Consider the following 13,416-nt stretch of genomic DNA (forward strand, 5'->3'; position numbering starts at 1 on the left):
AGAGATCTCTTCAAGAAAATTAGAGATACCAAGGGAATATTTCATGCAAAGATGGGCTCAAAAAAGGACAGAAATGCTATGGACCTAAGAGAAGCAGAAGATATTAGAAGAGGTGGTGAGAATACACAGAAGAACTGTACAAAAAAAGATCTTCACGACCCAGACAATCACAATGGTGTGATCACTCACCTAGAGCCAGAAATCCTGGAATGTGAAGTCAAGTGGGCCTTAGAAAGCATCACTATATACAAAGTGAGCAGAGATGATCAAATTGCAGTTGAGCTATTTCAAATCTTAATAGATGATGCTGTGAAAGTGCTGCACGCAATATGTCAGCAAATTTGGGAAATCGCAGCAGTGGCCACAGGACTGGAAAAGGTCAGTTTTCATTCCAATACCAAAGAAGGACAATGCCAAAGAACACTCCAACTACCCCACAATTGCACTCATCTCACACGCTAGTAAAGTAATGCTCAAAATTCTCCAAGGTAGGCTTCAGCAATATGTGAACCATGAACTTCTAGATATTCAAACTGGTTTTAGAAAACACAGAGGAACCAGAGATCAAATTGCCAACATCCACTGGATCATCGAAAAAGCAAGAGAGTTCCAGAAAAACATCTACTTCTGCTTTATTGACTATGCCAAAGCCTTTGACTGTGTGGTTCACAATAAACTGTGGAAAATTCTGAAAGAGATGGGCATACCAGACCACCTGACCTGCCTCTAGAGAAACCTGTATGCAGGTCAGGAAGCAACAGTTAAAACTGGTCATGGAACAACAGACTGGTTCCAAATAAGAAAAGGAGTACATCAAGGCTGTATATTGTCATCCTGCTTATTTAACTTATACGCAGAGTACCTCATGAGAAACGCTGGTCTGGATGAAGCACAAGCTGGAACCAAGATTGACGGGAGAAATATCAGTAACCTCAGATATGCAGATGAAACCACCCTTATGGCAGAAAGTGAAAAAAAACTAAGAAGCCTATTGATGAAAGTGAAAAAGAGTGAAAAAGTTGGCTTAAAGCTCAAGATTCAGAAAACTAAGATCATGGCATCCAGTCCCATCACTTCATGGCAAATCATGGGGAAACAGTGGAAACATTGGCTGACTTTATTTTGGGGGGCTCCAAAATCACTGCAGATAGTGACTGCAGCCATGAAGTTAAAATATGCTTGCTCCTTGGAAGGAAAGTTATGACCAACCTAAACAGCATATTAAAAAGCCAAGACATTACTTTGCCAACAAAGATCCATCTAGTCAAGGCTATGGTTTTTGAGGTAGTCATGTATGGATGTGAGAGTTGGACTGTAAAGAAAGCTGAGCACTGAAGAATTGATGCTTTTGAACTGTGGTGTTGGAGAAGACTCTTGAGAGTCCCTTGGACTGCAAAGAGATCCAACCAATCCATCCTAAAGGAGATCAGTCCTGAGTGTTCACTGGAAGGACTGATGTTGAAGCTGAAACTCCAATACTTTGGCCACCTGATGTGAAGAGCTGACTCATTTCAAAAGACCCCGATGCTGGGAAAGATTGGGGGCAGGAGGAGAAGGGCCGACAGAGGATGAGATTGCTGTATGGCATCACTGACTCAATGGACATGAGTTTGGGTAAACTCTGGGAGTTGCTGATGGACAGGGAAGCCTTGCGTGCTGCAGTCCATAGCATTGCAAAGAGTTGAACATGCCTGAGCAACTAAACTGAACTGAACACTAATTGAATTAAAGAGGGAATTTTCATGATTATAATGAAATGCACCCTTAATGAAGATATAGACATCAAAATTCAAGAAAGGTTAACAGAACATAGCTTTGAAATATACTTGACAGAATGAAAAGAAGGAATAGGCAAAATCACAATCAAAATGGGGCATTAATACTGTATCTTTTTCAATAGCGTACAGACCAAACATACAAAAACAAAGAACACAGTAGATGTACAACAACATAACATCTAACTAAGTAACACAGAGTAATGCACCCAACAGTGCAAGAGCTCACATTCCTGCAAATGCACAGGAGCTTTTCTCAAAAATGACCACAGAATAGGACAACATATTTCACTCTTTGAATTCATACAGAGTATTTACTCTGACCACAGTGCAATAAAATTAAGAATTTATAAGAAAAATTGTTAGCCATCCCTATTTTGGGAAATTCAGCAACACCCTTCCAAAAAACACCTGAGTCTGGGAATAAATTTAAAATTTACTAAATATCATGAAATAATTATAATAAAGATATGATAATAATGATAACAAACACAAAATAATGATAGGATCATAAATTCTTATGATGAAACTTAAGTAGTGCCTAAGGGAAATTTATAGCCTAGATTTAGAGAAGAGGAAAGACTGAAAGTGAAAAAAGAAAGCTTCCAATTAAGAAACTAGATAAGAAAGTCTAAAGGATGTAGAATGTTGGGGTTAATTTAAAAAGGAACAAAAATGAATGGAAAAGAGGGTAAGCATAAGATAGAAAATCCTTTAAGCGTGGTTCATTGAAAACTGATGAACACTGATCAATACTAATGCAGAGTAGAGAGTAAAGGAAGTTAACAATACCAAGAATGAAAACAGACATCACTGTAAATCATACAGAATTTTTGGTCATAGTTTTTGTGTTGTTGTTTGTTTGTTTTTTGGCTGTGTTATGGCTCGTGGGATCTTAGTTCCCAGGTCAAGGATTGAACTTGGACCCATGACAGTGAAAGTCCAGAGATTTAACCCCTGGATTGCATAGCTTTATTAATACAATTTATATGTTTAATGTGGATAAGTACACAGAAAGTGTCAATTTCTCCACAGCCTTGCCAACACTTAAGTGTCTTTAAAAAAAAAAAAAAGTCATTCTGACATGTGTGAGATGATATCTCTTTGTGGTTTTGATTTACATTTCACTGATGATTGAAATGTCAAGCATTTTTCATATATCCATTGGCCATTTGTATGTCTTCTTTATAGACATCAAATGTCTTCTTGAATACACATTTCTATTCAAGCCCTTGGCCAATTTTTTAATTGAGTTATTAGGTTTTGGATTTTTTTTCTTGAGTTTCAGGAGTTCCTTGTTTGTTTGGAAAATAATACCTTACATAATTAGTGCTAGTTTATTTTTTCACTCTGTTGATGTTTCCTTTGGCTTGAAGAAGCTTTTTTAAGTTTGATATATTCCTACTTGTCTATATTTGCTTTGTTACCTGTACTTTTGACATCATATCCATGAAATCATGAAGCAATATGTTTTTATTTTGTGATGAAGCTATCACATATCTAAAATATAATTCTTATCTGGTGATGATGTTACACAATCACACATAGTAAAATAAATTCAGATAAATAAATGAATTCAAAATTAGATTTTTAAAAAGTTAGGTTTTGAATATTCTTTAGTGGAACTTAAAATTATTTGCAGAAAATAAAACGATTCGATGTTATTTTGGGATTAAGAATGGCATATGGAACATTTCATTAAAGGCAGAAGCCAAAAAAGTAAACCATTAGAGATTTGATAACATAACCCCCCATTCACATATATAACCTTTAAAATATATGCAAAAAATGGGGGAAATATTTACAAAAATATTTAAGGAAGAGTAAGTGATGTTTCTTTATAAGACTATAAAGAAAGCTGAGTGCCGAAGAATTGATGCTTTTGAACTGTGGTGTTGGAGAAGACTCTTGAGAGTCCCTTGGACTGCAGGGAGATCCAACCAGTTCATTTTAAAGGAGACCAGTCCTGGGTGTTCATTGAAAGGACTGATGTTGAAGCTGACACAACTGAGCAACTGAACTGAAGTGATGTTTGTTTATAGAGAGTTCCTACAAATAAATAAAAAATTTTAAGGCATTCTAGAGAAAAAAATATTGTCATGAAAGATATCTTAAAACTGTAATATAGGAAAGAAGGTAATATTTTTGTATATAGTGTTTGTGAAAGTTGCTCTGCTACTGCTAAGTCACTTCAGTCGTGTCCGACTCTGTGCGACCCCATAGACGGCAACCCACCAGGCTCCCCCATCCCTGGGATTCTCCAGGCAAGAACACTGGAGTGGGTAGCCTTTTCCTTCTCCAGGGGTCTTCCCAAGCCAGGGATCGCACCAAGGTCTCCCACATTGCAGGCAGATTCTTTACCGGCTGAGTCATCAGGGAAACCCAAGAATATTGGGGTGAGTAGCCTATCCCTTCTCCAGTGGATCTTCCCTATCCAGGATTCAACCGGGGTCTCTTGCATTGTAGGCAGATTCTTTACTAGCTTAGCTACCAGGGAAGCCCTAATGTGGATTAAAAAAAAAAAAAATGATGCATTTTCTTATGTCAAGACTATGAAGAGAATAATACTCTCTTTTAAAATTAATTATTTATTTGGTTGTGCTGGGTCTTAGTTGCAGTATGCAAATTCTTACTTGTGGGATCATAAGAAAAATAATTGTAACTACATGTGGTGATGGATATTACTGTACATGTGGTGATGATTTACCAATATGCACAAAAACATAAACACTATGTTTTACACTTAGAACTAATATAATGTTACAAGAATTACATCTCAATTAAAAATGTTAACAAACAAGATTGGAATATGTGGATAAAATCAGTTTCATCCTTACCTCATTTAGGATTCTCTGGTGGCTCAGACTAAAGAATCTGACTGCAGTGCGGGATACCTAGGTTGGGATGATCCCCTGGAGAAGGGAATGGAAACCCATTCCAGTATTCTTGCCTGGAGAATTCCGTGGACAGAGGAGCCTGGCAGGCTATAGTCCATGCAGACACAAAGAGTCGGACATGATTGAGCAACTAACATTTTCACTTAATGTCATTTTCTGGACCCAAATTAAACTCACCACTTAGATTTTAAAATATCAAATCTCACTGCATCCTACAGGGTTGGGACAGACACACAGAAACAGTAAGTCACCTGCACACGAGATGTAGGCTTCCTCCTCTGGAGAACATGAAGTGTAATTCCAAGGGTCAGAAGGACACTGCCAGAGAGAGGTGTCAGTTCTCCGACACCGGATTCCATCCACCCACTGGGGTCTAGAACCTTCTCTAAGAGCAAGAGAAGAGTTGAGGGTTCCACTGTCCCCACAGCCAAGTTGTCTGCAGATCATGGACACAGTTATGTCCTCCATGGGGTTGCGGCAGACACTGCCCCAGGTCCCGTTGTAGAAAACTTCCAGCCACCCAGCACACTGGTGGTCCTCACTCACCATCCTGAGGGCCAGGAACTCTAAGATTGAAAAGGGAGGAGACAGGACACAGTGAAAACTTTGCTGGAGGTTTTAGGTTTTCCTTTCTTCCAGAAATGGTGAACATTCATCTCTGACCTTGTTCAAGAGATACCCACTAGATGACAAGACTGACATCGCCTCCCTTTTAACTGACTTTGTCCATTTGTGTCTGTCCTTCTATTTCTACCACAATGGTGTAGTGGATATGAACTGAGAGGAAGACCAAACTGTGTGGGTGCTAGTCAGGGAGGAAAGCTGAATCCTGCTTCCTGACCAAAACTTTGAAGAGTATGTCAAGGGATGTGATCTGGGTATTAGGGAGATAGGCAAAATAATTAACCCCAAAATGTCCACATCCCAATCTCTGCAACCTGTGAATCTGTTACCATACCTGACAAAAGGGATTTACAGATGTGATTAAGAAGAGGACCTTGGGACGGTGAGATTAAGCTAGAATATTATATTAACAATGTGAACCCAGTCTAAGCACATCTTTAGACCCACTATCCTTAAACATGGAATACATTTCTTAGCTCTGCCTAGAGAGAGAGAGATGTGACTCTCGATAATATTTGGAGGCCTGCAGCATTGCTGGTCTGATAATGAATGAAGGGAGCTCTGAACCAAGGGATGTAGGCGGTTTCTAGAAGCTTAAGAATTCCATGGACAGAGGGGCAGGGCAGGATACAGTCCATGGGACTGCAAAGAGTCAGACACGACTGTGTGAATAACTTTCTTTTTTTTTTTATCTAGAAGATTGAAAAGACAAGAAATAGATTTCCCCAGAGCCACAGAAGTGATGCAGCCCTGGTGAAGCCTTGATTCCAGCCCAGTGAGATCCTTGCTGGACATCTAAGCTACAGAAGAATAAGGAAATAAATACATGCTGTTTTAAATCACTAATTGGTAAATTGTTAGGGAAGCAAACGGAAACTAGTACCGTGGGTTTAAAATTTTTGCATGTAACTGGAGAGAGAGCCTTGCTTTCAAGAAAAGCTGTAAAAAAAAAAAAAAAAATGCTTCTGCCAGGAAACACTGGGGAGAAGAAAGGAATAGATCCTCAGCCGCTGCTGAGGAGGAAGTGAAAGCACCTCGTCTTCACGTCTACTGAAAACACAGGCTCCATGGGAGGAAGCCTCCTTCTCTGGTCCTTTCGTCATCTCTCCCTCAGAGCTGAGACCCCTGTCCTCCAGGGCCCCACCCTCCCCCCAGCCTGTGGACAGTGTGCAGCGCAGACCTGAGCAGATGACCCCCGCGTCCTGCTTGTGTCTGCAGTCGTGCTGCCCCCAGCCTCGGGAAGGGCACCTCCACACGTGGGACTCATTTCCTGTGCAGTTCAGGTCGTCCATCCAGATGGGCCCTGATCCCGCCCCGAAGTGAGCAGACCCCGTGGCATTGAGGGCTTCTCCACAGCCCAGCTGCCTGCACACCACGTGGGCATCGTCCAGGTCCCAGCCATCATCACAGATGGTGCCCCAGGAGCCCTGGTCAAGGATCTCCACTCTCCCGGCGCAGGGACCGCCCCCGTCCACCAGGCGGAGCTGTCTGCTCTCTGAGGAGAGAGAAGAGAGACAATGGGGCGTTGACCTGGGGAATGAGAAGGGTCTTCTGTCCTGGGTGACCCTCACCTGAGCAGTAGGGGGCGCTCTCCTCTGAGGCCGCAGACCTTGCTGGTTCAGACAGGGAGTTGTTGCACTGGCGCAGCACCTGGGTCTGGTTTCCTGAAGAAACAACAATGATCAGAAGTCTGGAAGGGCTGAAGAACAGAAAACTGAATTAAGGGAAATAATGACCTAGTGATAGAGCCTAAGATGAAAGCTCTGTTCGGTTCACTTCACTTCAGTCGCTCAATAGTGTCCTACTCTTTTTGACCCCATGAACCACAGCACGCAAAATCTCCTGGTCCATCACCAACTCCCAGAGTCCACCCAAACCCATGCCCATCAAGTCAGTGATACCATCCAGCCATCTCATCCTCTGTCATCCCCTTCTCCTCCTGCCCTCAATCTTTCCCAGCATCAGGGTCTTTTCAAATGGTCACCTCTTCACATCAGGTGGCCAAAGTATTGGAGTTTCAGCTTCATCAGTCCTTGCAAAGAACACCCAGGACTGATCTCCTTTAGGGTGGACTGGTTGGCTCTCCTTGCAGTCCAAGGGACTCTCAAGAGTCTTATCCAACACCACAGTTCAAAAGCATCAATTCTTCAGTGCTCAGCTTTCTTTACAGTCCAACTCTCATATCCATACATGACTACTGGAAAAACCATAGCCTTCACTAGACAGACCTCTGTTGGCAAAGTAATGTCTTGGCTTTTTAATATGCTGTCTAGGTTAGGTCATAACTTTCCTTCCAAGGTGTAAGTGTCTTTTAATTTCTTGGCTGCAGTCACCATCTGCAGTGATTTGGGAGCCCAAAGAAATGAAGTTAGCCACTCTATCCACTGTTTCCCCATCTATTTGCCATGAAGTGATGGGACTGGATGCCTTGATCTTACTTTTTTGAATGTTGAGTTTTAAGCCAGCTTTTTCACTCTACTCTTTCATATTTATCAAGAGGCTATTCAGCTCCTCTTTGCTTTCTGCCATAAAGGTGGTGTCATCAGCATATCTGAGGTTATTGATATTTCTCCCAGCAATCTTGATTCCAGCTCATGCTTCATCCAGCCCAGCATTTCACATGATGTACTCTGCATATAAGTTAAATAAGCAGGATGACAACATACAGCCTTGACATACTCCTTTCCCAGTTTGGAACCAGTCTGTTCTTCCGTGTCCAGTTCTAACTATTGCTTCTTGATATACATACAGGAGGCAGGTAAGGTGGTCTGGTATTCCCATCTCTTTAAGAATTTTCCACAGTATGTTATGATCCACACAGTCAAAGGTTTGGCATAGTCAATAAAGCAGAAGATGTTTTTCTGGAACTCTCTTGCTCTTTCCGTGATTCAACGGATGTTAGCAATTTGATCAATATGTAAAAGCAAAACTTTTAGCTGAAGAAAAAGAATATATAAATCATTTTGCTTATGATTTTGAGTCATTGATCAGGAAAAAAACCTAGTTTGGCAGTCTTTCAGTGGGGTCTTTCAGTGCTGCAATTAGATGTCACCTGGAGCTGAAGTCATTTAAAGATTTGACTGAACTCTGGTTCTGTAAAGAAACTCCTAGAAGTGTTCTAAGGATAAAGGAATGTCATTTCTTCAACTTAATTCAGAAAGATTTTACATATTCAGGAAGAAATGGGACAGAAGGGGAATTGAGAAGGAAAGACACTCACACACACACAGAGAGATTAAAGCAAAATTTGATACTAACATTCAGAAATCCAGGTAAAGGTCAGAAGGGAACTTTTATATTACTTTCCCAACATTTTAATGTCTCAAATGACATCAAAATTTAAAAAATTAAAAGACGAAAACAACTCAAAGAGAATTGACAGTGTCATAGGACACTTTCACAAATATACTCATAACATCAAAAATAAAATACCTAGGAGAAATCCTAGTAGAAGATGGGCAAAATCTCTGAGAGAAATTCAAGATCTAACTGAACAGAGGGATGTATTATGTCAATGATTTGGAAAACTCTACATAGTCAGTGTCAATCATCCTCAAATTTCTTTGTCTCCTCTCAAATTTTTAAATCTAATCTCAATGAAAATACCCTTAAGCTTTTCTTTTGGTGAAAGTGACAAGCTGATTTCTAAGTTCATACAAAATACAAGCAAGCAAGAATGATCATCACAGTTGGTAAGAAAAGCAACAAAGTTAGAGGAATTAATATAAAGTAACTCTTATAAATTAAAATTATTAAGACTTACTACAAAGTTTGAAACTCTGGGAGATAGTGATGGACACAGAAGCCTGGTGAGTTGTAGTTCATGGGGTCACAAACAGTCAGACATGACTTAGTGATTGAACAACAACGACGACAAAAATATGATAATTAAGAAAATGCAGTATTGGTGCGAGGATAGACAAATGATAACATGGAACAGAATAGAGAGTCCTAAAACGGACAGACATACTTTCCCTTCTGCTTATGATGAAGGCATCTCTGAAGTGGGGAAAAGAGTTTTTTCAGAAAAAGATTGAGTCAATTGGATGTCCATATGAAACCTGATCCTTATCTTACACCGATATCAATCCCAGAAGGAATCCACAATTATATGCGAGAGAAAAATAATAAAATTTCCATAAGGTACTCTTGGAGAATGTTTTTATGATCTTGGAGTAGGCAAAAATTCTGTTTGAAAGGGTATAAGAAGCATTAAATGTACAGGAAAAAGTTGGCAAGTTTTGTTTCCATAAGATTAAGAAATGAGTTCATCAAAGGACACCATTTGATTTAAATAAAGAAAAGAAAAGACCAAGGGTTAAGCATGGAAAGTAAGTAACACATATTTGCATCCAAAGACATTGTCATGGTAAGTTGTAGTATCATATTTGTAATAGTCAAGAACTGGAAACAACTCAGATTTATACTCAGTAGAACTGATCAGTACATGACCATGTGATCATTCAAAGTCATACTCTACGGTAATAAAAAAAAAAAATAAAGTGCTACAATATACAACATCATGAGTGAATCCCAAACATAATTTTGAGTCTAAGAAATTAGATACAAAAGATGCAACATACTGTATCATTTTATATAAAGTTCAAAAATTGATAAAACACTATGTTAGAAGAAGTTAGGTAAGCAGTTTTCCCTGTAGAGGAGGGAGGACACAGTTACTGGGGACAATAGTGACTGTGGTGCTGGGGACATTCTCTTTGTTGCTCTGGATTGGGGTTCATACTGAGGTCTACACTTACTGCTTCCACACTATCTTCTATGATTATATGTAAGCAGCAATGTTGCTTAAAAATATACTATTCCCCTTCACACTTCTTGCCCTGGCCTGAAAAATAAAGGAACAATGAGAAGATCCATATTTCACCACGAAATATCTGACTTTGAAGTCCATTTTCCCTCACTCTCTGCTCTTGGGGACGTTTCACTCCAGGAGCATCCTGAGTACCAGTAGCCCTTGTCCCTCTCTCTTACCTGAGCAGATCACAGAGGCTGGGTTGCCATGGGAACAGTCAGGCCCACCCAGAACAGTCACAGGGCAACTCCATAGGAAGGACTCCGCCCCCGAGCAGTGAAATCGGACTGTGGAGATCTGATCACCTTCTTCCACCAAGTGTGGTCCGCTGGGAGTGGAGATGGCAACTCCACAGCCAAGCTGACGACAGACAACATTGGCATTGGCCAGACTCCAGTGGGAGGCACAGAGCGCTCTCCATCGTCCAGAAATGTTCATCTCCACCTGCCCTTCACACTGAGAGGAGCCGTTTGTCATGAGCCGGACTTCTGCATACACTGGTAGAAGAAGACTGGATTTCAGCAAAATCACATGAACAGGGTGTCCACAGAGATGAAAGGCCTGACCTGCATCTCACCTGAACAGACAACCTGAGCAGCTCCACTGTGGTGGCACGTGCCCCCTGGACAGGGCACTCTGGGGCAGGACCAGAGCTCAGGCTCCTCCCCCTCACACCTGAACTCTTCAGCCCAGACCCGGCCATCGGACCCTCTGAAGGGCACGTGTCCCAGGACAGACACAGCCTTGCCGCACCCCAGCTCTGCACAGATGACCTGGGCAGTGAGGAGTGTGAAGTTCCCATCAGACACTGGGATCCAGGCTTCTCCAGAATGCACTTCTACTCGCCCTGAGCAGGGTCCTTCTCCTCCAGCCAGACGTGAAAATCCTAAGAGGAAATAACAACAAAACCAGTGAATGTGGTACTGACTTGAAACTGCACATTACAGGCCGTGGTGTGAAAGTGTTTCTTTTTAGAAGTGGAGCATATAGACAGTCTTTGACAGTTAGTGTCATAATTGAATTTTCTTGAGCAGGTTTCTAAAGAGAAATCCAGGATTACAAGGTCAGTTTGGAATGGCTGAATCCCAAGAACATACACTTTGAGACTAGTTAGAAATCTGAATTCCTTGGCCTAGGAGCCAAGAAACTACAGAGCCCAGTTCAGATCATTGGAATGGCTGAATACTGGAAACACATCTTTTAGCATTGGTTGAAGAAGTGAATTTCTCATTTAGCAACCTAGGACCTACAGATCCAAGGATAATCTATAATATGCAGGCACTTGAAAGTAGAGATAGGCAGAACAGAAGCCACCCAGAGGGACGTGGGCTATGAGATTAGAGACCTAGCATCCAGACAAAGCTTAGAAAGCTTTCGTGGGACTTGTGGGGCTAATATTCTGATCGGTTTTCTCTCCCAGGAGCTAGTCCTCAAGTGACTTAGATGAGGGAAAGTCTTGAGGCTGGATCCATGAGGGGATGCCAACCTGTAGACGGGAGACAGCTCCAGAGAAGAAATATAGACACTATCACTAATTCATGTTTATGTCATCACATCTTGTCTTCTCAATAGCAAAAATTCCATGAATTTCTTCATTGACCTCAGTGGGAAAGAAGAGGAATTAAGAAAACTCAGAGAGTCATAGAGAGTCCCAGCCAACTCACTTGAAATCCTAGGATTAGTCAAAGAACCTGGTAGAGTGTGTGTTCTCAGTGGGAGCTTACCAAACAGCTGAGTTTCCAGATCATCTCCTATTAAAGGTTTTTCTTCTGAAACAGGACTCATAGAAAATGCTATTTGATTTTAATACTATCATTGTACTAATTCTAACCTCAGAAAAATATGCATTCTTCTCAAGTACAAATGGAATATTCTCCAGGCTAGGTTACAAATAACTCTTAACAAATAATTCCAAGTATCTTTCATGACCATAATGGAATGGAACTAAAACTCAATAGTCATAAGGAAACAGGACATTCATGAATATATAAAAATTAAACCACACATTCCTATTTTAATATTGTTTTCTCTATTTCTATTAAGAATGTCATTGGGATTTAGATAGGAATTGCATTAAATCTGTAGATCACTTTGACAAGTACAGGCATTTTAACAATGTTAATTCTTCCAGGCTAGAAGCACAGAATGACTTTCCATTGATCTTATTGTCTTTAATTTCTTTCACAGATGTTTTACAATTCTAAAAGAAGATGGCATGTTGAATGTTTTACAATTCTAAAAGAAGATGGCATGTTGAATGTTTTACAATTCTAGAAGCAGGAACAAGGAGAAGGAGGAGGAAGTGAGCAAACAAGCCATAATGTGCAGAGTTCCAAGTTGGAAAAACCACAATATGAACAAAATATGTAAGTATTTGTGGGAAAAACTTATTGAATAGGTTGTTAGCATATTACATCGCCCTCTGCTCCTCCCATCTACCACTTAAACTGCTATCCTTTTTCATTTCTCCCACTTCAGACAAGCAAACACCATTTTAAAAGATACAGATGAATGGAAAAGAAAATCAGAAAGGATAGCTACTGCTGAGGATGTAGGGTGTAGGTGGGGCATATGGCAGGCAAGGCGGTATCAAGGAAGTCTTAAAACTAAAGGAGACAAACCAAACTAAAAGTTCATCATTTGGTCATCAAAGGAACACATTTTGAACAGAATGAAGTTAACCCAATGAAAAAACTTTATTTGATTCATCAAGTACAATTCCCTGATTTTGAGATGTGTTCTGATTATTTATTTCTAAAGTTCTTACTGGTAAAGGACAGGTTAGTGATGCCCAACATCCAACCAAAAAAATTATTAGAATTTCCAAAGGGGAAAAATGTAACCCATAACACATTTTTAAAAAATAATTATTTAAATCAGCTCCAGAAATTATAGAAATGATTGAATTGGCTGAAGAGATCTTTAAACCACTAATATCAATATGCATAATGAAGAATAAAAATAAACAGGGAGGAAAACTAGGAAAAATAAACAAATGAGACTTCTAAAACTGAAAAAATATAGTATTGGAAAGGACAATTATTTGGATTAATTACACAAGAGACTAGACAATTCAGAATGAAAGAATTGGGAAGTAAAACACTGCAATAGAGACTATCTAAACTGAACCAAAGAGAGCAAAAGGCAGAAAAATATGAATGAAAACACAGTGGCATGTAGTGGATAACATAAAAATATATAAAATATGTGTATTTGGAGATTCAAAATAAGGGCTGTGCAGAAGAATACTAAGAAAAGATAAATGAAGTTTTTCCAAATTTTTTGAAAACTGTAAATCCACTGATTT

General features: G+C 40.0%; 1 protein-coding gene across 1 annotated transcript in view; it reads right to left on the bottom strand.

The window, feature by feature from the left end:
- LOC136168460 (uncharacterized) overlaps positions 1 to 13,416 on the bottom strand; it is a 219,253-nt gene that overhangs the window by 195,544 nt on the left and 10,293 nt on the right. The window contains 5 exon segments of the mRNA XM_065935978.1: positions 4,908 to 5,238; positions 6,477 to 6,791; positions 6,868 to 6,960; positions 10,289 to 10,606; positions 10,687 to 10,995. Coding sequence (XP_065792050.1) covers positions 4,908 to 5,238; positions 6,477 to 6,791; positions 6,868 to 6,960; positions 10,289 to 10,606; positions 10,687 to 10,995 — 1,366 coding nt within the window.

This window comes from Muntiacus reevesi, chromosome 1 (assembly GCF_963930625.1).
Source record: "Muntiacus reevesi chromosome 1, mMunRee1.1, whole genome shotgun sequence".
NCBI classification, from domain to species: domain Eukaryota; kingdom Metazoa; phylum Chordata; class Mammalia; order Artiodactyla; family Cervidae; genus Muntiacus; species Muntiacus reevesi.